The sequence below is a fragment of the Canis aureus genome, chromosome 13 (genome assembly GCF_053574225.1).
Source record: "Canis aureus isolate CA01 chromosome 13, VMU_Caureus_v.1.0, whole genome shotgun sequence".
NCBI classification, from domain to species: Eukaryota; Metazoa; Chordata; class Mammalia; order Carnivora; family Canidae; genus Canis; species Canis aureus.
In genome coordinates, this window is record NC_135623.1 from 9745907 (window position 1) to 9766209 (window position 20303).

General features: G+C 54.5%; 1 protein-coding gene across 2 annotated transcripts in view; it reads left to right on the forward strand.

The window, feature by feature from the left end:
- The first annotated feature begins 3322 nt into the window (after positions 1-3322).
- Positions 3323-20303, forward strand: part of BMP8B (bone morphogenetic protein 8b) — a 39241-nt gene continuing 22260 nt past the window's right edge. The window contains exons 1-2 of one of the 2 annotated variants that reach the window (XM_077844627.1): positions 3323-3867; positions 5560-5626. In XM_077844627.1, the coding sequence (XP_077700753.1) occupies positions 3676-3867; positions 5560-5626 (259 nt within the window). In that variant the 5' untranslated portion in view covers positions 3323-3675. Of the gene's footprint in view, positions 3868-5559; positions 5627-9976; positions 10311-20303 lie in introns of those variants that run through there. The other variant, XM_077844626.1, reaches the window with a different exon arrangement.

Below are 20303 nucleotides of genomic sequence, written 5' to 3' on the forward strand. Positions count from 1 at the left end.
AACTATTTAAAATAGCTCCCAAAGGAAGCAATATAAATGTTTATCAACCGGTGAATGGATAAACAAAATGTGGTATGTCCATACAAGGGAATATTATTTGGTGATAAAAAAAGAACAAAGCGCCGCTACATGCTATGATACAGATGAATCTCAAAAACATTATGTTAAGTGAGTGAAAGAAGCCAGACACAAAAGAGTTTGTATTGTATGATTGCATTATTGTGAAGTGTCCAGAAAAGGCAACTCTATAAGGAAAGAAGATAGATTATTGGTTGCCTAGGGGGAAGTGGAATTAGGGATAAGTTCATCCAAATGGGTATGACATTTCTTTTTTTGGCAATGATGGAAATATTCTAAAATTATACTGTGGTGATAGTTGTGCAAATCTGTAACTACACTAAAGATCATTCAATTGTACACTTAAAACAGGCAAATTTTATGGTGTGGAAATTATACCTCAACCAAACGTTAAAAATAAATAAGGAAAGCATTCAATTTAAGATGGTGAGAAAAGAGCAATGAAACAAACCTCTAAAAAACAGAAAGTAAAGGAGCCCCTGGCTGGCTCAGTCGGAGGAGCATGCAACTCTTGATCTCAGGGTCATGAGTTTGAGCCCCACATTGGGTGTAGAGATTACTTACATAAATAAATATTTAAAAAATAAATAAAAATGGGATGCCTGGGTGGCTCAGTGGTTGAGCATCTGCCTTCGGCTCAGGTCATGATCCCGGGGTCCTGGGATTGACTCCGCATCAGGCTCCCCACAGGGAGCCTGCTTCTCCCTCTGCCTGTGTCTCTGCCTCTCTCTCTGTCTCTCATGAATAAATAAATAAAGGTATTTAAAAATGAAAATAAAAATAAGAAGGAAGGAAACCATAAAAAAAATCAGAAACCGGGATCCCTGGGTGGCGCAGCGGTTTGGCGCCTGCCTTTGGCCCAGGGCGCGATCCTGGAGACCCGGGATCGAGTCCCACATCGGGCTCCCAGTGCATGGAGCCTGTTTCTCCCTCTGCCTGTTTCTCTGCCTCTCTCTCTCTGTGTGACTATCATAAATAAATAAAAATTTTTAAAAAAAAATCAGAAACCAAGGAAAGAAAACAAACAAAAGTAGAAAAATAAATTTGGTGTTTTGAAAGAAATCAAATATATCTGTAAAAAATGTAAAAATTTACAAATGTATATAATTAAATATATAAAAAATAATATCCAGAGGTGGATTAATGATCACAGTGAATTCATTTACAGCTTAAGTAAATAACATCAGTTTCCAATAACAAGCAAGTCTTAGGAGCTTGTAGTGTCATTGCGTTCTTCACTGAAGACAGGACTGGCCATCTCAATCATAGGATTTGGCTTCTGTTGATTGACTAGGATCAAGCACTTCTCACGTATTATTTTTTCACATCCTCACAGCAGTCCAAAGAGGTGGATGCTCTTATGATCCCCACTTAGCAGATTGGCACCCGGGCTCCCAGGGGAGGGCTCCCTGGAAAAGGTGACAAAGCCAGGTTTCTCCCCCGGTGCTAGGCTGCTGGTGTCCACTAGGGGGCAGAGAGAAGCCAGGAATTCAGACACAGTTTCCAAGCTTTCCTGAACTTCCCTCTGCCTGCCTGCCTGCCTGCCTTTGTGGTCCGAGACCTGGGGGATCAAGGGACCTAACCCCTCTCCATCCCTTTACCGTGGGGTAAATGGAGGCCGGAGAAGGAGAGGGAGCCACCCAGGGGGCAGAGCCCATCAGGAGCAGGAGTGGCACCAGAGCCCCAGACCCCAGCCCTGGACTCAGGTGACCCCCAGCGCCTGGGGGGCGACACCCTGGGCCCAGCTTCTGGACTGTGGCGGGGGCTCCCACCCCAGCTGTGAGCTGCACAGACATCCGTTGCTCCAGGGGAGCCACACGGCCCTGCCCGCGGCCAGGATACAGCTGCCGTTTCCTGAGCCAGGCTCCCCATCACCAAGAGGTTCCTAAGTCCCTGTAACAGGGGGCAGGGGGTCTCCCTCCCAGGACTGTTGTGAGGATTCATGCAAAGGGCTGACCGCAGAGGAAGTTCTCAGGCAGTGGAGGCTCTATTGCTCTTGTTGTTCCTATTTTATTATTAATAGCGAGTTGCCGGGCAACCCAGGGAAGCAGGTGTCTCTGATGCCTGTTCCTCAGAAGAGGAAGTGAGGCTCGGAGAGTCCAGAGCTGGGGTCCTGGGTCTCCAGGCCCTGGGCCTTGTGGTGAATGAGGGGCAGCTGTCGGGCTATTACCACAGCTCTGCTGGTAGGGACACTAATGACCGCATCTTGCCCACAAGAATCAGAGGTTGAGAGAGGCTAAGCGTCACAGGGCTGGTGTGGAGCTTCGATGGGAACCCCTGTCTGTCTGATTCCAGAGCCTGTGTTCTAAACTGCTACCTTGCCCTCAACCATTGCCCTCTAATGTGCCAGGGCATAATGTGATCAGTACAGGCACTCCATCATCGGGGTGAGTCTGTGCACCCAGTCCTTGGACGGTAAGACGCCAGGGGTACTCCATCCCTGCTCCCTGCACTCCACTCACTCCATCCTACAGTGTGGTTTGGGTAAAAAATGTCTATTATTATTACTTTTGGTCACTTTTCAAATTGTGGTAAAATATATATAACATCAAAATTACCACTTTAAGGGACGCCCGGATGGCTCAGTGGTTTGGGGCCTGCCTTAGGCCCAGGGCGTGATCCTGGGGTCCCGGGATTGAGTCCCACATCGGGCTTCCTACATGGAGCCTGCTTCTCCGTCTGCCTGTGTCTTTGCCCCTCTCTCTGAATAAATACATATTTTTTTTAAATTACCATTTTAATTATTTTTAGGTGTACAGTTCAGTGACATTAAGTACATTCACACTGTTGTGCAACCATCACCACCGCCCATTTCCTGAACTTTCTCATGATCCCAAAATGAAACCCTGTGCCCCATTAAAAAAGAACTCTTCATCTCCCCCTCCTCCAGCCCCTCACAACCACCCTTCTACTTTTGTGTCTCTGAATTTAACTACACTAGGTAGCTCATTAAGTGGAATCATACAGCCTTTGTCCTTTTGTGTCTTGGCTTCTTCAACTTGGCATAATGTCCTCAAGGTTCATCCGTGGTGTAGCATGTGTCAGAGTTTCCTTCCTTTTTAAAGCTGAATGATACTCCATTGTATGTATGTTCTATCTTTTGCTTATCCATTCATCTGTTGATGGACATTTGTTATTTTATTTTATTTTATTTTATTTTATTTTATTTTATTTTATTTTATTTTATTTATTCATGAAAGACACACAGAGAGGCAGAGACACAGGCAGAGGGAGAAGCAGGCTCCCTGTAGGGAACCTTATGTGGGACTCGGTCCCGGGACCCCAGGATCACACTCCGGGCCAAAGGCAGACTCTAAACCACTGAGCCACCCAGGCGTCCCTGTTGATGGGTATTTGGATTGTTTCCATCTTTCGGCAATTGTGAAGAATGCTGCTATGAACATCGGTGTACAAGTAACTAACTCCCTGCCTTCGTTGGATATTATGGTAATTCTGTGTGGTTTCTTTTTTAAGATTTTATTTATTTATTTATTTATTTATTTATTTATTTATTTATTTATTTATGAGAGAGAGAGAGAGAGAAAGGAAGAACACAAGCAGAAGGAGAAACAGGTTCCTGGTTGAGCAGGAAGCCTGATGCGGGGCTCCATCCCAGGACGGTGGGACCATGACCCGAGCCTCAACCGACTGAGCCACCTGGGTGTCCCCGGTAATTCTGTGTTTCACTCTTTGAGGAACTGCTATACTTTGCCGCAGCAGCTGCACTATTTTACATTCTCACTGGTTGTGCACCTGGGATCCAATTTCTCCACATCCCCACCAACACTGGTGATTTTCTGTTTTATTTTATAATAGTTATCTTTTGTTTTTAGCTTTTGTTTTTTTGATAATAAAAAACCTAATGGATGTAGAGTATCTCATTGTGGCTTTGATTTGCATTTTCCTAATGATTATTAATACTGAATATTTTTTTTGAAGATCCATTATATTTATTTATTTTTAAAAGATTTTATTTATTTATTCATGAGAAACAGAGAGAGAGAGAGACAGGGAGAGGGAGAGAAGTAGGCTCCATGCAGGGAGCCCGATGTGGGACTCGATCCTGGGTCTCCAGGATCATGTCCTGGACTGAAGGCAGCGCTAAACTGCTGAGCCATCCAGGGATCCCTATATTTATTTTTTAAAGTAAGTTCTACAACCAACAGGAGGCTTGAACTAATGACCCCGAGATCAATAGTTGCACACTCCGCTGACTGAGCCAGCCAGGTGCCCCTGAACATCTTTTCATGTGCCTGTTGGCTCTCTCTACATCTTCTTTGGATAAATATTTATTTAAGTCCTTTGCCCATTTCTAAATTGGTTGTCCATTTTATTTGTTGTTGAGTTGTAAGTGTTCTTTATATATTCTGGATATTATTGGATATATGATTTACAAACATTTTCTCCCATTCTGTAGTTTGCCTTTTTGTTCTATCGATAGTGTCCTTTGATGCACAGGAGTTTTAAATTTTGATGAAGTACAAAAGTCCAACTGATCTATTTTTTCTTTTGTTGCCTGTACTTTTGATGTCATCTTGATAACTTTTTTTTTTTTAAAGATTTTATTTTATTTACTCATGAGAGACACAGAGCGAGCGAGAGAGAGGCAGAGACACAGGCAGCGGGAGAAGCAGGCTCCATGCAGGGATCCCAACGTGGGACTCGATCCCAGGTCTCCAGGACCAGGCCCTGGGCTGCAGGTGGCACCAAACTGCTGCGCCACTGGGGCTGCCCTCATCTTGATAACTTTTAACTGTATTTCAAACCAGTCCAGAGGGAGGGCCCTCTTTTTTATAGAGTTCAAGCACTATTCCCTTTAGCAATCAGAATTGTGAGCCAAAGAAAAGGGATCCCTCAAAACAATGACATTTGTGTGCTTTTCTCAGGTAGTACTAGTTGGAGTACATTTCCACTGACTTCCAAAATAAATGTGAGAATTTCTGAACCACTTTTGAACCATTCACTATTCCCTTAGTATAGTCCGAGCCTGTCATCGTGAGCTGTATGATGTCCTGTTTCAGCATGATGGATTCTGAGGGGGCACTTATCGCTATCTCTGTTCATAATCTTGATCTTTTTTTTTTAAGATTTTATATTTCTTTAAATAATCTCGACACCCAACATGGGGCTTGAACTCACAACCCCAGGATCAAGAGTCACATGTACTACCAACTGAGCCAGCCAGACACCCCAGTAGTCTTTATCTTGAGACTAGTTTTCCTGATATTGATAAGCCACTCCAGCCTTCTCTTTTGTTTGCATGACATACTGTTTTTCCATCCATTTGTTTTGAAAACCTGTATGGTTATATTTACAGTGCGTCTCTTAGAGACAACTTGTCCTTTGCTCTTTTGCTTTTATTTTTTACCTCCCTTAAGTCATCTGACAATCTCTGATTTATAATTGGAGCATTTAGTCCATTAATAGGAGGTGACCTGACCCATGATGACGGGACCTGTGTCATTTGTTTGTTCTTGGCAGGTACGCACACTTTGGGAACGTGATGAGTTGGCTTTTCCCAGCCTCCTAGATGCAGCCAGCCAGAAAGGTAAGAGAGGCACACTTTGGGCCCCTTCACAGTCATTTAATGAGGCAGGATAGTGCACTTTGCCCCCGGCGGCCTCTGGGTCAGACACAATCATGACATAGGAGCTCTGGGTAGGATTCTGTGATAGGATTAAACAGGTCCTCAGATCACAAAATGCAAAGGTTAAATGTGTTGGTGAGAACATTGGATAATCTCCATTCCTGTAGTATCTTTCTTATGGGAAGCTGTACTCTCTGCTCTTTTAAATTGCTGTTTCTTGTTCATATTCTAAATGGAACAGGTCAAAAAAAAAAAAAAAAAAACAGAACAGGTCTTGCTACCATGAATTTAACCTTGTGGTTTCAGTAATGAAGATTCATGGATTTGCGGGGCACCTGGATGGCTCAGTCCATTAAGCATCCAACTCTTGATTTCTGCTGGGGTCATGATCTCAGGGTTGTGAGATCCAGCCCTGTGTCAGGCTCTGTGCTCAGTGGGGAGTCTGCTTGAGATGTTCTCTCTCCCTCTCTCTCTACCTCACCCTGCTGTGTACACTCTCCCTCCAAAATAAATAAATAAATCTTAAAAAAAAAACACACCAGGTTATGCACTATTAAAAAAAAATTCATGGATTTGCATTTGTGGCTGGTGTGCAAGAGAACCAATCACATAGCTAGAGAGAGAGCTTTGCTGGTCACTGACCCCCTCACTCCAACACACCTTTGTGCTTCTGTTCATTGCCTCCCATGCAATTAGAGACAATTCTGAGTGGGGCTGGAGGCTACTCCTTTCTCAGAGACTAGTGAATGCAGCAGATATCTATTGAAATCCTAAGGATGAGGGCAGCCCCGGTGGCTCAGTGGTATAGCATCGCCTTCAGCCCACGGCGTGATCCTGGAGACCCGGGATCGAGTCCCACTTGGGCTCCCTGCATGAAGCCTGCTTCTCCCTCTGCCTGTGTCTCTGCCTCTCTCTCTCTCTCTCTCTCTGTCTCTCATGAATAAATGAATAAAATCTTTAAAAAAAAAAAGAAATGAATGGCCATAGAAGGATTTTGAGCCATTTACAGATATCAGATTTTCATTTAAAAATTCTTTCTGGGGAATGAAGAGTGTGGGAGGGATAGGGAATGAGAAACACGGAGGCCAGTTGAAAGGAAGCCTGTTACAGCCACACAGGGTGGAGAAGATGCTTCATGAACTACCTAGGAGGAGGGCATGGCAAGGCTCAGGGGATTCAAGAAGCATCGGAGGGTAGAATCAATAGGCTGAGGTGCCTTTGGAGGGAGGAATACACATTGGCTCCTAGGTTTCTGGCTTCAACCAAGACTGATCCCTCGTTCGATAGAACTCCTGGGGTTCAGGAGAGGGTCTGTGCATTGGGAGTCAGGCATGACCGTGTGATGATGGGCCATGTTCAACTGTTATCACTCATTTGGGGGTGATGAGCCACTGCGGGGCAGGGACTGGTTGGCTTCATCTCTGGCTCAGGGCAGAGCACGGAACAGCCCATGGTGGTTGCTATTGAACTCAGTTGTGGGGTAACACCCTTCGGAATGGCTCAAACCTGATGTTTAGGTTTATGGGAATGTGAGGCCCATTATTTATTTATTTGTTCATTTATTATTTTTAAAAAGAGTTTTATTTATTCATGAGAGACGAGAGAGAGAGAGAGAGAGAGAGAGAGACAGAGATAGAGACAGACACCTAGGCGGAGGGAGAAGCAGGCTCCCTGCAGGGAGCCCTTTACAGAACTCCATCCCAGGACCCCAGGGGATCATGACCTGAGCCAAAGGCAGATGCTCAACCACTGAGCCACCCAGGTGCCCCAAGATCCATTATTTAAAGAATACCACTGTCTCCGCTAACCCTATATTGAAATAAATGATTTCTGTTCTAAGTATGAGCCCTGCACTGGGCTGCTGACAGTCTAGCTGGGAGCCCAGTGTTGCACCATACACAACCGGAGGGTTACAGGCTAGACCTGAGGCCCCCGATGATGTGGTGTGGACTCCACGGGGAGCGCCGAGGGATGCCCAGAGGACAGTGAAGAGGACCTGAGATTGAGACCCTGAACGAGCCTGACACGGGGATGCCCCCTTGACTCTGCCCCTGCCTCTGTCCGCAGTCACCAAGCCCTGGGGATGCAGCCTCCTCAACCGCTTTCTCCTCTGCCCTCCACCCTGTCACCAAAACGGATCATTGTCCCCCCCCCCCCCCCCCCGCCCCATTGTACCTGCCTCCGCTGTGGGCGCTGGCTCTAATCTTGTCCCTCCAATCCACACTCGCCCCTGCAGCAGACTCTGCCTTGGGCACTTTCGGTGGCTAAGCTGCAACATCCTTAAGAGGCTTGTAAGCAGCGTGGGAATGCGCCCGTTGGATAAAAGGCAGACTGAGCCCGAGCCTAAGGCACCAACAAATGATTGTTTATGTACAGTAGCCTTTAGCTTCCACGCCCACTGTGGGGCTTGAACTCAGAGTCCCATGCTCCACTGAGCGAGCCAGCCAAGCAGCCCAGTTTCAGTATTTTTTAAAAGTTCGAAGCGATCATGGGGAAATCTTAATTTTTGGTGGACTTCTTAATGTATTTTGAAGTTTAATACTGAATCCACACTGGGGCCCCATAACCCTCTGTCGTCCAGGGCCCTCCTCTAGTCTCCCTGCGAGGCCCTTGGACCCATCCTTGGCCAGCCCCTCGGCCTCAGCCTCAGCCTCAGCCTCAGCCTCGCCGTTTGCTGGCTCTCTGGGCTCCACTGAACAGCTCACCTGCGAGCGCCCACCTGCCCAAGCCCAGCTCCGCTGTCGTGTGACAGGGAGAGTCCCTTAACCTCTGCGTGCCTCAGCGTCCTCGTCTGTTAAAAAGGGGGTGAAATGGCATCAAGGCGGTGTGCGCTAGCATTAAAGAAGCGAGGCAGAGCACTGCCGGCACATGCCAAGTGCCAAGTGGTGCCTGCACTATGCTCCCCGGAGTCGCTGTTCCCTCTGCCTGGAGCACTCTTCTCCCCCTGCCTGCCCTTTGCTGTCACCCCGGGCCCAGTCCTTCAGCCTTCCCAGCGCAGTCGAGGGGTCACTTCCTCCCACGTGAGTTAGCGCAGCGAGGGAGCGCCCCGGAAGAGCAGAGCGTGCAGAGGGGGCTGAGGCGACGGGGGCTTCCGTGCAGAGCTGCTCTCGCGGGCCGCCAGGGCCCTGACCACGGGGCGAGCAAAGCCCGTCCCAGGCGCTCTGCAGGGCGCGTCTCCCACGCCCGCTGGATCGGCCCTGGGGCCCGCAGGGCGCGGGCACAGCGCGGGGTGTGGGGCGCCCGCCTGGGGCACCGGCCGCGAGCACGGGGAGCCAGGAGGGGGCGCGCGGGGAGCAGAGGCTGAGCAGGGGTCGCGCAAGGAGAAGCGCCCACCGCGCGTGCAAGGCGACGGCGGGGAGGGCCCGGGTGCCAGCGAGGAGGTGCGGAGGCGGCCGCGGGCAGAGGAAGCGCCGCACCTCCGGGCGCGGCGGGCACCTGCGGGGCCCTGTACCTCCGCACCCGCCCGAGGCGTTTCGGGTCCCCAGCGACGGTCTGCGCACCGGGCGGGGCTGCGGGTCCCTGCGCGGGCGGGGCGGGGCGGGGCGGGGCGGAGACTCCGGGTCCCCGGGGGTCCCGGGCCGGGACCTCGCGCTCGCCCGACGGCGCCACCAGCGGCCGGAGAGGAGCCCAGCGCGGCGCAGACGCCCCGACGGCGGGCAGGGGCCCCTCGGCCCCTCGCCCCCTCGCCCCGCTCGGCCCCTCGGCCCGCTCGGCCCCTCGGCCCCTCGGCCCGCTCGGCCCCTCGCCCCCTCGCCCCCTCGCCCCCTCGCCCCCTCGCCCCTCGCCCCCTCGCCCGGGCGGAGCAGCAGCCTCCCGGCGTCGCGGCCTCGGCCCCGCCCCCGCCCCCGCCCCGCGCCCCCATTGGTCGGGGCCGGAGGGGGCGGGGCCGGGGCGGGGCCGAGGCGGCGCGCGGGCCCCACGGGCGGCGGGGGCGGGGCGCGCGGCGCAGACGGCGGGTCCCGCTGCGGAGGCGCCGCTCGGTCCGCGCCGCTCGGCCCCGACGGGCGCTCGCCGCCGCCTCCGCCGCCCCCGCCCCCGCCGCCCCGCGGGCCTCGGCGGAGCCTTTGCCGGCGCGGCGGCCGCACGCGCGTGGGCCCCGGGGGAGCGCTCGCCTGCCGCGGGGCGGCGGCCCCGGCAGGTGCGGCGCGGGGGGCGCGCGGGGACAGCGCCGCGGCCGCCCGCCAGCCCCCCCCGCGGCGCCGGCCCCGCGCTCGCCCGCCGCCCGCCGTCGGGGCGGCCCCGGCTCGGCTCCCGCCCGGCCGCGGGGCGGATGCGCGCCCGCTGAGGCCCGCCCGGCCCGCCCGGCCCGCCATGGCCGCGCGCCCCGGGCCGCTGTGGCTCGTGGGCCTGGCGCTGTGCGCGCTGAGCGGCGGCGGCCCCGGCCCGCGCCCCCCGGCCGGCTGCCCGGCCCGCCGCCTGGGCCCGCGCGAGCGCCGCGACATGCAGCGCGAGATCCTGGCGGTGCTCGGGCTGCCCGGGCGGCCCCGGCCCCGCGCCCCGCCCGCCGCCGCCCGGCTGCCGGCGTCGGCGCCGCTCTTCATGCTGGGCCTGTACCGCGCCATGGCCCGCGACGACCACGAGGACGGCGGCCCCCCCGCGCGGCGCCCGGGCCGCGCCGACCTGGTCATGAGCTTCGTCAACGTGGGTGAGTGCGGCGGCCGGGCCCGGGCGGCGGGGCCGGGGCGGTGCAGGGCTGTGGCCTCGGGCGTGGGCCCCGCGGCGGCGGCGCGACCGGGAGCGCTGGGGCGCGCGTCCATCCGCCCGCAGCCGCGCAGCCGCCCGGGGTCGGAGTCCTCTCCTGCGGGCGGGCGGCGGGGCCCGCGGGGATGCGGCGCGGCGCGGCGCTAAGGGCGGGGCCGGGCCGGGGCCGGGCCGGGGCCGGGCCGGGGCCGAAGGTGAGCGCGGGAGGGAGCTGCCCGGGAGCCCGGGAGCCCGGGAGCCCAGACGCCGAGCCGCCCCGGGGCCGGCCGGAGCCCCCGCTCCAGCTCCTGGGGAGGGCGTGGCTGGCGGGCAGCGGGCGGGAAGGGCGACTCGGAGCTCGGCCGTGCGGTCGCCTGGGCCCAGCCCGCAGCCGGCTCGGCGCGCTGCCGTCCAGACCAGTGAGGACCGGCCGGCGGGCCCTCCCGGCTGCCCGCTCGGAGCCCAGCCTGTGCTCCGCACTAGTTCTCTTCAAGTCCCGGGGCCGTTTGTGGGGAGAGGACGCCGACGTCTTGGGTGACTGCACACACGCTCTTGAACCTGCAGCCACCACCGTCCCCTCTCCGCTCTGCACCTGTCCGCGGCCAGAGAGGGCCGGGGGTCTGGGGGTTCAGGGACCCCAGCGCGGCCTGAGGTGGGGACGGACCCTCGCCAAGGCCACCAGCATCCCTTCACCGGCAGCGTCACCCTTAACCCTCCGCACAGCCTGGGAGCAGACGTGCCATCGTGCCCGTCTCCCCGATGAGGACACAGGCTGAGCGAGGCGCGTCACGCCCAGGATCGCGCAGCCTGGCGGTGGCCCAGCCAGGACAGGCGGGCGTGTCGGCCCGACACCCAGCCCTCCAGGCGGGGACATTTCTACTGTCAGGAGGGCACACTTGCAGGGTGGAGAGAGCTTCCAGGGAGGCTGAGGCAGAGAAACCCAGGGGATGGAGCAGCAGCACGTTTTGTGGGGTCTTCAGCCATTTGCTTCCTCTACTAGGGCAGGCAGAGGGCTCGGCCAAGGGGACCTCTGTCCCCACAGCCCAGAGGGTGGCCGAGGGGGGAGTGAGCAGCAGGAAGTGGCTGCTAACCTCTGCTGAGAGCCGGGTGCCAGGCACAGGACTTGGGTCGGGGGTTCTGAACGCCGCCTTCCTGGTGAAGGGCAGGGTGGGGGCTCAGGACAAAAGAGACCATGTGTGGAACTGAGGCTAGAGCCCTGTCCTCTGGACTAGCTGACCTGCGGCTCAGAACCAAGAGGGTTGTGGGTACTGTCACCCTGACACCGTCCCTAAGGGAAACGTCCACTAGAGTGAGTCACCGCCCGGCCAGTGTCCTGCTTCCTTCCCAGCATCCCCTGGTGAAGGCGTGCACAGCCTCGGTGGGAGCTGTCGTCCGAATCAAGCAGCACCCGGAGCTCACGCAGATCGGCCTCCTCTCCTGCCTCTGCTGGGTGGCCTCCAGCAAGTCCCTTGCCCTCTTGGAGCCCCAGATCCCTCCCTGTGAAATGGGGCTGCTTGAGATCAGTGCGTCCACAGGTTACCGTGTGATTGGTTGATGGATGGGAGGAGCAGAACATCAGCCCTGTCATAGGTGCACCTGCGCCTGGTCCCTGCTGCCCCCCGTCCCTCCCCACTGCTGCCCAGCCTTGGGGGGATGTGCTGGGAATGTCCGAGGCTTCTTATGTGCAACCGAGATGGGTTTTAAAAGCCAACCCAAAGGTGTCTCTACCTATTTTTAGAATACAAACTAGCGCTTGAAGTTCTGTAGCCGGAAAAGTCCACGTTCCATCCATGTGGTAACATGTAAGCTGTTGTGCCAGCCCCCTTTTCATGGGCTCCGAGAGGTAAAGTGGCCAGCCCAGGGCCACACAGCACGTCCATGACATCATCCGGGGCTGTGGATTCCAGATGCCGGCTTCTTCCCACGCCGTCGGTGCGTGTTTCATTAAGATCTAGGGCCTCTGACGCTGTGGGACTAACAAGCAGATCTTTGTTCTGTGGAGGCCCAGGCTGTGGGCGGGCCCAGCAGCTGTCAGAAGGGCCTTCTTTATTCTGATGTACTAATTGCACTAGTAGAACTCTTGCAGTTTGAGTGGTTTTACCTGGTAATTACCTAGGCTGTTGGGCTGGGATGGGGGGAGGGGTTAGACACCTGGCAGGATTCTTTCCTTGTTTGGAGGCCCAGGCCCCAGGCCCTTGAACCACCGAGCCTGATGGCAGAGTCACCGTGGTATCGGCGCCCACGCCCGGGCTCCCATACCTGGGCCTCCAGCTCCACCTCTCCTGTGGGCCTCATGTGGCTCCTGAGAAGCCAGACCTGATGTCTGCCGGGCCCCTGAGCATCCACGGCAGCCTGTGGGACCCAGAGGCCAGGGACCTGTCACAAGCAGATGCTTTAGGAAGCCGCGTCGTGGCTGATGGTGTCTCTCTAGGGAGGCCGGGGCTATGGTCAGAGCTGGGGCCCCTGGCGGCCTGTAAGTCAGTCTCAGACTGTACACCCTTGGCTCCCCTTGGTCAGGACACGGTCATGGGGGCGGATACCCACGTGGAGCAGTCCGGGTCTGTCCTGGGTGTCCTGGGTGCTCAGGGAGAGGAGAGCTCCGAGCTGGGAGGCAGCGCCCAGGTTCTGGTATCACCTGGGCCCATCACTGATTCCTTCCTGTCCCGAGTCACCTCCCTTCCCTCCCTGAGCCTCTGTTTTCTCGTCCAGTCCAGCGATGGTGCCGGAAAACCGGGGGCCTCCCATCGCTGACCCCGTGGCCTTGTTTCGGAGGCAGCTCCTCATGGCACCACCCTGTCCCCTGGGCGGGAGCGTGGGTCTGACTGGAGCATGGCCCAGCCCGCGGGGAGGGAGGAATGAGGCAGGAAGGACCGACTCTGCAAGTCTCTCCTGGTCCTTCTCCACCTGAGGCAGAGGAGCAGCAGCTGCCGTGTTCTAGGTAGAGAAACTGAGGCACAGACGGCCCTCCAGGCAGAGGTCCAGCCAGAGATGCATGGAGCCGTCTTCACTGTTGTCCCGACCCTTCTCTGACCAGACTTATTCCCGAGCCTCAGGCGGCGAGGACGGGGGAGTTGACCTGAGGTGTTGGATTTGGGGGCGGCAGGGCTGAGTGGGAGCGAGGGACCTGGCCCATGTCCTCCTCAGTCCTGTGACCTTGAAGGGGCAATGCTTGGTGTCCACGAGCCCCCAGGTCATTTTCTTTGGTTCTTTACCAACGAATTCTTTCATTTTTATGAATTCACTCAGCAGATAGTCCTGTGGCACCTGCTCCGTGCCAGGCACAGTTTTAGTTCCTGGGATGTGACGGTGCACCTAACAAAGTCCCTGCCCTGGGGGAGCTGGCCTTCTGGGGGGAGCGGATAATAAATACATAAGCCACAAAGATGGTCATCAAGTGGTCTAGACGGTGACACTCCCCATCTGGAAACCAGGAGCAGATGGACAATGGTGGGGGCGGGCAGACGGACCTGGGAGGGGGGTTCTGACCTGGATCAGAATCTGCATCTTGGTGCCACCACCTGCTGCGCGTGTGATCTGGGCTTTCCAGTCCACCTGTGGGAGCCTCAGTTCCTTCCTCTGTAACATGCAGGCCCTCGTCGTACCCACCCTGCAGGGCTGTTCAGGGACCACGTGAGATGGCGCCTGTGAGGACCACATGCCCAGGGCCCTCAGGTCTGTCCCTTCATTTGCATCACAGTTTTGGTCACAACTTTGTTTTGAAAAGAGGAGAGTGAGAGGAGTTGGGTGATTTTCCCAAGGCCACCCAGCAGGTGATCGCTGTGTTCTCTGCTCTTCTCCTCTAGAGAAGCTGCCTCTCCACCCAGGGGGAGGCCTGGCCCACCACTAGGTGTGTTAGTGTCGCCCAATTGGACTGTCTTGAATGTATGTTGTAAACTGAGTAGCTCATTTCAAAAATACCTTTATTTTGGGATTTTATAGAATTAATGGATATTCATTATAAAAAATTTATACCATTAGGCTCATTATAGAATTTCATTATAGAAAATCAGACCATATGTTCAGAAACATGATATGAAAGCCCCTTGTAATCCTCTCTCCACTTCAGAGAAAACCAGCATTTCATTCCTTTGTTGTAGTCTCCTCAACCACCCCTGACATTTTATCAATACAGAAACTAATATTTTATTTTATTTTTTAATAAAATGGGGCACAAATACATACCATCTTGCTACTTTATCTTTCATTTAACAGTAAATCCTTTGTCCATCTTAAAAGCTATTAATGCGACCGTATGCCCAAAGTGGCATCCCGTATTAAAAACTAATTTAGCTTTATTGGTATGTAATTGACATATAAAATTATAAGATATCTAAAGCGTGCCGTGTGGTGACTTGATACACATGTGCATTGTTACAGGATTCTTCCCAGGTATTATTTACCACATCCATCACCTCACACATTTAATCATGCGCTATTGTGTTACCAGCTTTAGTCCTCATATTTTACATTAGGTCCTCAGACCTTATTTATCTCATAGCTGAAAGTTTGTACCCTTTTATCAGTCTCTTCCTATATCCCCCACCCCTCCTCCAGCCCCTGGCATCTACTTTTCTACTCTCTGTTTCTATGATTTTGACTTTTTTTTAAAAATTTTTTTAAAGATTTCACTTAGTATGCAGTGTTTGTCTTTGTCTGGCTTATTTTCACTTCGCATAATGCCCTCAAAGTGCAGCCTGTTGTCACAAATGACAGGACCTCCTTTTTTGCATGACTGAATATTCCATGATATGTGCATACTACATCTTTTTTGTCTATCTGTTGATGAACACTTAGGTTGTTTCCATGTCCCGGCTGTTGTGAATAATGTGCAGTGAATATGGGAGTGCAGAGATCTCTTTGGGATCCTGTTTCCATTTCCTTTGCATATATTCTCAGAAGTACCCTTGCTGGGTCAGTTTTTTAAGGAACCTCCATAATGATTTCCACAGTGGCTGTAACCAAATTACATCCTGCCAGCAGTGCACGAGGGCTCCCTTTTCTCCACATCCTCACCAACACTTGTTATTGCTTGTCTTCTTGATGACAGCTATTCATTCTAACAGGTGTGAGGTATACCTTATTGTGGTTTTGATTTTCATTTCTCTGATGATGAGTGATGGTGAGCACCTTTTCATGTGTCTGTTGGCCATTTGTATGTCGTCTTTGGAAAATGTTTAGTTCCTCTGCCCATTAAAAATAATTTTTTTTTGCTGTTGTATGAATTTTTTAAAGATTTTATTTATTTATTCATGATAGACATAGAGAGAGAGAGAGAGGCAGAGACACAGGCAGAGGGAGAAGCAGGCCCCACGCTGGGAGCCCAACGCGGGACTCGATCCCGGGACCCCAGGATCATGCTCTGGTCCAAAGGCAGGCGCTAAACCGCTGAGCCACCCAGGGATCCCCATGTATGAATTAAAAAAAAAAAAAAGATTTTACTTATTTATTCATGAGAGAAAAAGAGAGGCAAAGGGAGAAGCAGGCTCCCTGTGGGGGTCCCAATGTGAAACTCGGACCTGGGACCCCAGGATCACACCCTGAGTCAAAGGCAGATGCTCAACTGCTGAGCCACCCAGGCATCCCTAGGGCCATGTCTTATCCCTCTTTAATCCCTGGGGAATCATGAACGACCTGAGAACAGGGACCAGATCTTCTGACTCCTCATGGCACTCACCCCAGCCCCTGCATGGCAGGTGCGCAGGGCAGACCGCAGAGTGACCACATCACTCGCAGGATGAGCCAGACGGACCAGGCAAGGTTAAGGGAGGAGGAACACGGCAGGAGGCAGGGGCTGAGAGCAGGGGCAGGAGCCTGGGCCTGGTTGGGTGGGCCAGAGCAGGGCTGCCCTCCCTGTCTTTGTGGAGGCCGACCATGGGTGCAGCATCTCCCTGGGCACTTCCCCGGGACCTCCAGTCCTCCCAGGGTCCTGCCTGGAGGAAGGTGGCTTCAGCAGGCATTCTGGGAGGGGGTGGGGATTGACAGGAGAACCTCATTGACAGGTGACCCCCCCCCATCCCAATATCGACCCCTAGAGGGAATCTAGGGCCACTCGTTTTACATCATCTTTAAATCTGAGAGAATGTGCCCGCCCCTGCCCACTGAGGGGGGCCCCTCCAGCGGTGAGGCCTGGGGCAAGGAGGTACACCCAGTCCACCTCCTCATGGGAACCCATTCCCCAAGGGAGAGAGGGCTGTGTCACTGTGACCACATCTTTCTGGAAAACTCCCACAGTTCGGTCCTCTCCCCGGGTTTGCACCAGGGAATAGTATCCTTGCTCAGTCTCCTTGGATCTATTTCTGGCCTTGAGAGACTTGATGTGGCCGAGTGTGCGGGTGTTCCCTTTTAATTTGGGGTCTAAAGCCATCTGAGGCCTGGACGGCGATCACGCGTGCGGAGCCATTTATGGAACGGCTTTTGAGAAAGTCAGTAATGAAAAGTGACTAAAAATACGTTAGAAATGCAGCCCTGGCCTCTGGGCAGCACTGAGATTTGTGGGTGGGAGGAAGCGGACCTGGTTCAGATGCAGACCTGGTGGGTGATCAGTTCTGCAGCTCGTCCATGGGCCTGCACCGGCCACGGAGGCCTGGGGGTTGATCCAGGTTGAAGGGGGCCCCTCAGCCCTGTCACTCGCAGGATGAGCCAGACGGACCCACGCCTCTGCTTCTGGGAGCCTGGGGAGCCTGCCCTCTGCCTCGGCAGCCCAGCCGGGCCGGGAACGGGGGCCGGTCCCACAGCAAAGTGGAAACACGGGTGGCCTCTGATGGAGACACACTGTGGCATGGAAGCCATTCCCAGGCCAGCAGGCTGCCCCGTGTCCTGGGGAGCGCGGCAGACACGTCCCCCTCTGGGCCCCCAGGGCACGAGGAGCTCGGGAAGGTCCACTGAGAGCCTCCTGTCTCCGGCCCACGTTGTGCGGTCCTACCCTCAGTTGCTCACCATCCAGAGGGGAACATGAACCAGAGATGGGGACCCCCGGGCCAGGAGAAAGGGAGAGGCCATTGATCGGTGTGGTTCAGAGGAGGACAAGGGGCCTTGAGAGTGGCCTCAGAGGAGGGGAGCCTTCAGACCCAGCAGGATGGGGGCACTCAGGAGATGGGGCTTTTGGGGAGGGCCTAGAGGTGAGGGGGGGCAGCATTTGCATCCAGGAGGCCCAGGAGGCCATGAGGTTGGGCCAGGCCAGCTCAGGGGGAGCCTGGAGCCAGAGCTTGGGCTACTCCTGGTGGGCCCTATGGGGCTGGGGAAGGGTTTGAGGGCAGACAGGTCAGAAGATTCTGTTCTCTGAACAGCCACTTGGGGTGGCTTACTTTTGGTCAGAAACAAGACAGATTTAGGTCTTCTGAGTGACTCTGAATTTTGTCCAGGGCACAAATATAGCCACAGCTTTTGTTGGTATAAGACTGGTGGACTCAGGGTGTGGCATCTGGAGATGCAGCCTCAGACGCGGTAGGTCGGATGTGGATGGCGGTCACGGAGGGTGGAGGCCACCACCTCCCCACAGCAGGCCCTTCCCGAACGTGGGATCTGGAGGTTGGTTTATCAGAGACCAAGGAGAAGGCCGAGAGTCCTATTAGTACACGTTGGTGATTCATAATTGTTTCTGGTTCCGGAAGCCGCATTACAGTGATTCAGAAAGTAAATTCATTTGCTGCTTCTCCAGATAGAAGCTGGTTCAGTGTTTGATCATTCTGGGCAGCTTTTATAATTATGTAGAAAATAAACATTTAGCAGTGCCTGTTGTCTGGCCTGATGAATACTTTGTGTGTGGCCCTTCATATTCTGCCCATTTATCTTTGGGAATGGACATTCATATGTAATTTTGCCGGGGTCCTTACTGCAAAAGGATATTGCCAAATTCCTCTCCAACTCATTCCTCCCAGCAATGTGGTAGGATATTTATGTCCGCTCTCACCTATTTCTCAAAGGCCATGCTGAGCACCCTCCGCAGTACCCTCTCCCCTTCCTCATTATTTTTGAGCCCATAACCCTCTGTATTCCACTCACAATGTAAACAGCATCATCTGTCTTCCTTGTTTTTTTGCTGGTGGTGTTTCTGTTGTGTCTCCCCCCATTAAGACCATAAACCCCATCGGTGCAGAGACCTGACTTACTGTATTTCCAGTGCTCGGAACAGTCTCAGATGGAGGCGCCTGTGGGGCTTAGTCAGTTAAGCCTTTGCCTTAGGCTCGGGTCTAGATCCCAGGGCGTGGGATCGAGTCCTGCACCCGGCTCCTTGCTCAGCAGGGAACTTGCTTCTCCCTCTGCCTGCTGCTCCCTCTGCTTCTGCTCTTTTTCTCTGTCAAATAAATAAAATCTTTAAAATAAAAAAGAACAGTCTCACATAGAGTAAGAACTTAATAAATTTGTTTATAAATTGAACCTGAAAAACTAATGAAAATTAAATGAGCAGATTAGGACATTTATTTAGAAAAAAATCATTCCAGATCTCCCCTTCCTCTCCTCCCCATGGCTTTGAAATTTCTGGCATGGCCTTCTGAGGGTGTCTTATCTTGGCACAAAGTAGGGAGATTGCAGTCAGGCTCCCCCAGAACTCCTGTTGAATGGCTGCTCCTCCCAGTGCGTTGCGTGGCTGTTCACCAAGCCCTTCCACAGCCTTGTGAGGAAAGATGGGCAGTGCCCTTATTCCAAGTTCATGGAGGAGATGAGGCCATGAGGGGACATAGTACCTGGTTGGTGCAGGGTCTGGCCTGACCACTGCCAGAGTCCCCGGTAGTGCCCTGAGCTGCCCCTTTGGCTAAAACAGGCTTGGCCTGCACAGATAACAAGGGGGCATAGAGGTGCCCGGAAACACTTTCCCAGAAAACTAGCTTTTGGAAAACCTGTCTCCTAACTCAGAGCAACAGCCACTGAAAAGGGGGCGAATCTGTAGGTTACCTCTTCCCATCCTCCCAACTGACTGTCAGATAAAGGAGCTTTCTTTACCTGGTTCCACACTGCAGTAAATATCACTAATTTCTGATGAAAAACATGACTTTCCTGAGACTGTCCCTCCTCCCAGTGCTCGTCTGGGACAGCCAGGGTGGCAGTCTCCTGGCTGAACTGCTGGCCGGTTCATCAGTTTCACAAACCCACAGGGTGGAAGCTTGGAACTGGGTACCCCAGGCTCCCTTGACCCAGCGCATGTGGGCCCCCGGGTCAGCCAGGGAGGGAGGCCGCAGAGCGCGGTCCCCCTGTGGAGCTGGCAGGCTCAGGGTCGTTCTCTCAGTCCCCAGATCCAGCAGGATGTCAGCGTCGGGCCTGCAGACCGAGCTTGCCCGGGGTTCGGGGACCCGCCTGTCAGCCCCCAGCCCGGGGAGCAGGTCCCTGCTGGCTGCTCTGGGAGGAGTCGGGAGGCCGCCCCCCAGCCACCCTCCTTCACTCTCTGTGCCACACCCTGTCACGGTCTATGGCCTCCACCTGTGTGGTCCTACACATCTGGGAGCCTCACAGCCAGGTGACAGAGGTGCTCCGTGTGGACCCTGAGTCCACAAAATGTCACCAAAGCTCTGCAAGTGTGGGTGTGAGCGTGTCTGTAGGGCGGAGGGGACACGTGTGTCCATATTCGTGGCACACGTCCTCGGTGAGGGTCCAGAGCCCTGCCCTCCACACTCTCTGGGCAGGCCCGCGTGGGAGGACCCGGATCCCACCCTGGGTCACACTGCCCCCTGGGCAGCCTGGCTCCCGGGTGGGCACGTGCTGCGCGCCCCCACCCTGTCAGAGGCTGGACGTCCCGTTCCTTCTGCTCCCGGGGCCGGGAGCCCATCTCCTCCTGTCATCGTGTGTGTCACGGTGACACTGGCCCGCCCTGCCCAGCTGCCTGCCTGTCCATCCCTGGACCCGGTCCCCACCGCGAGGCCGGGAAGTGCTCCCACATCCGCCTCCACCACCAGCCTGGTGACTTGTGGTCACTGAGCCCAGTAGCCAGAGAGAGTTTTTAAAAAGACTCACAGACATGTAATTA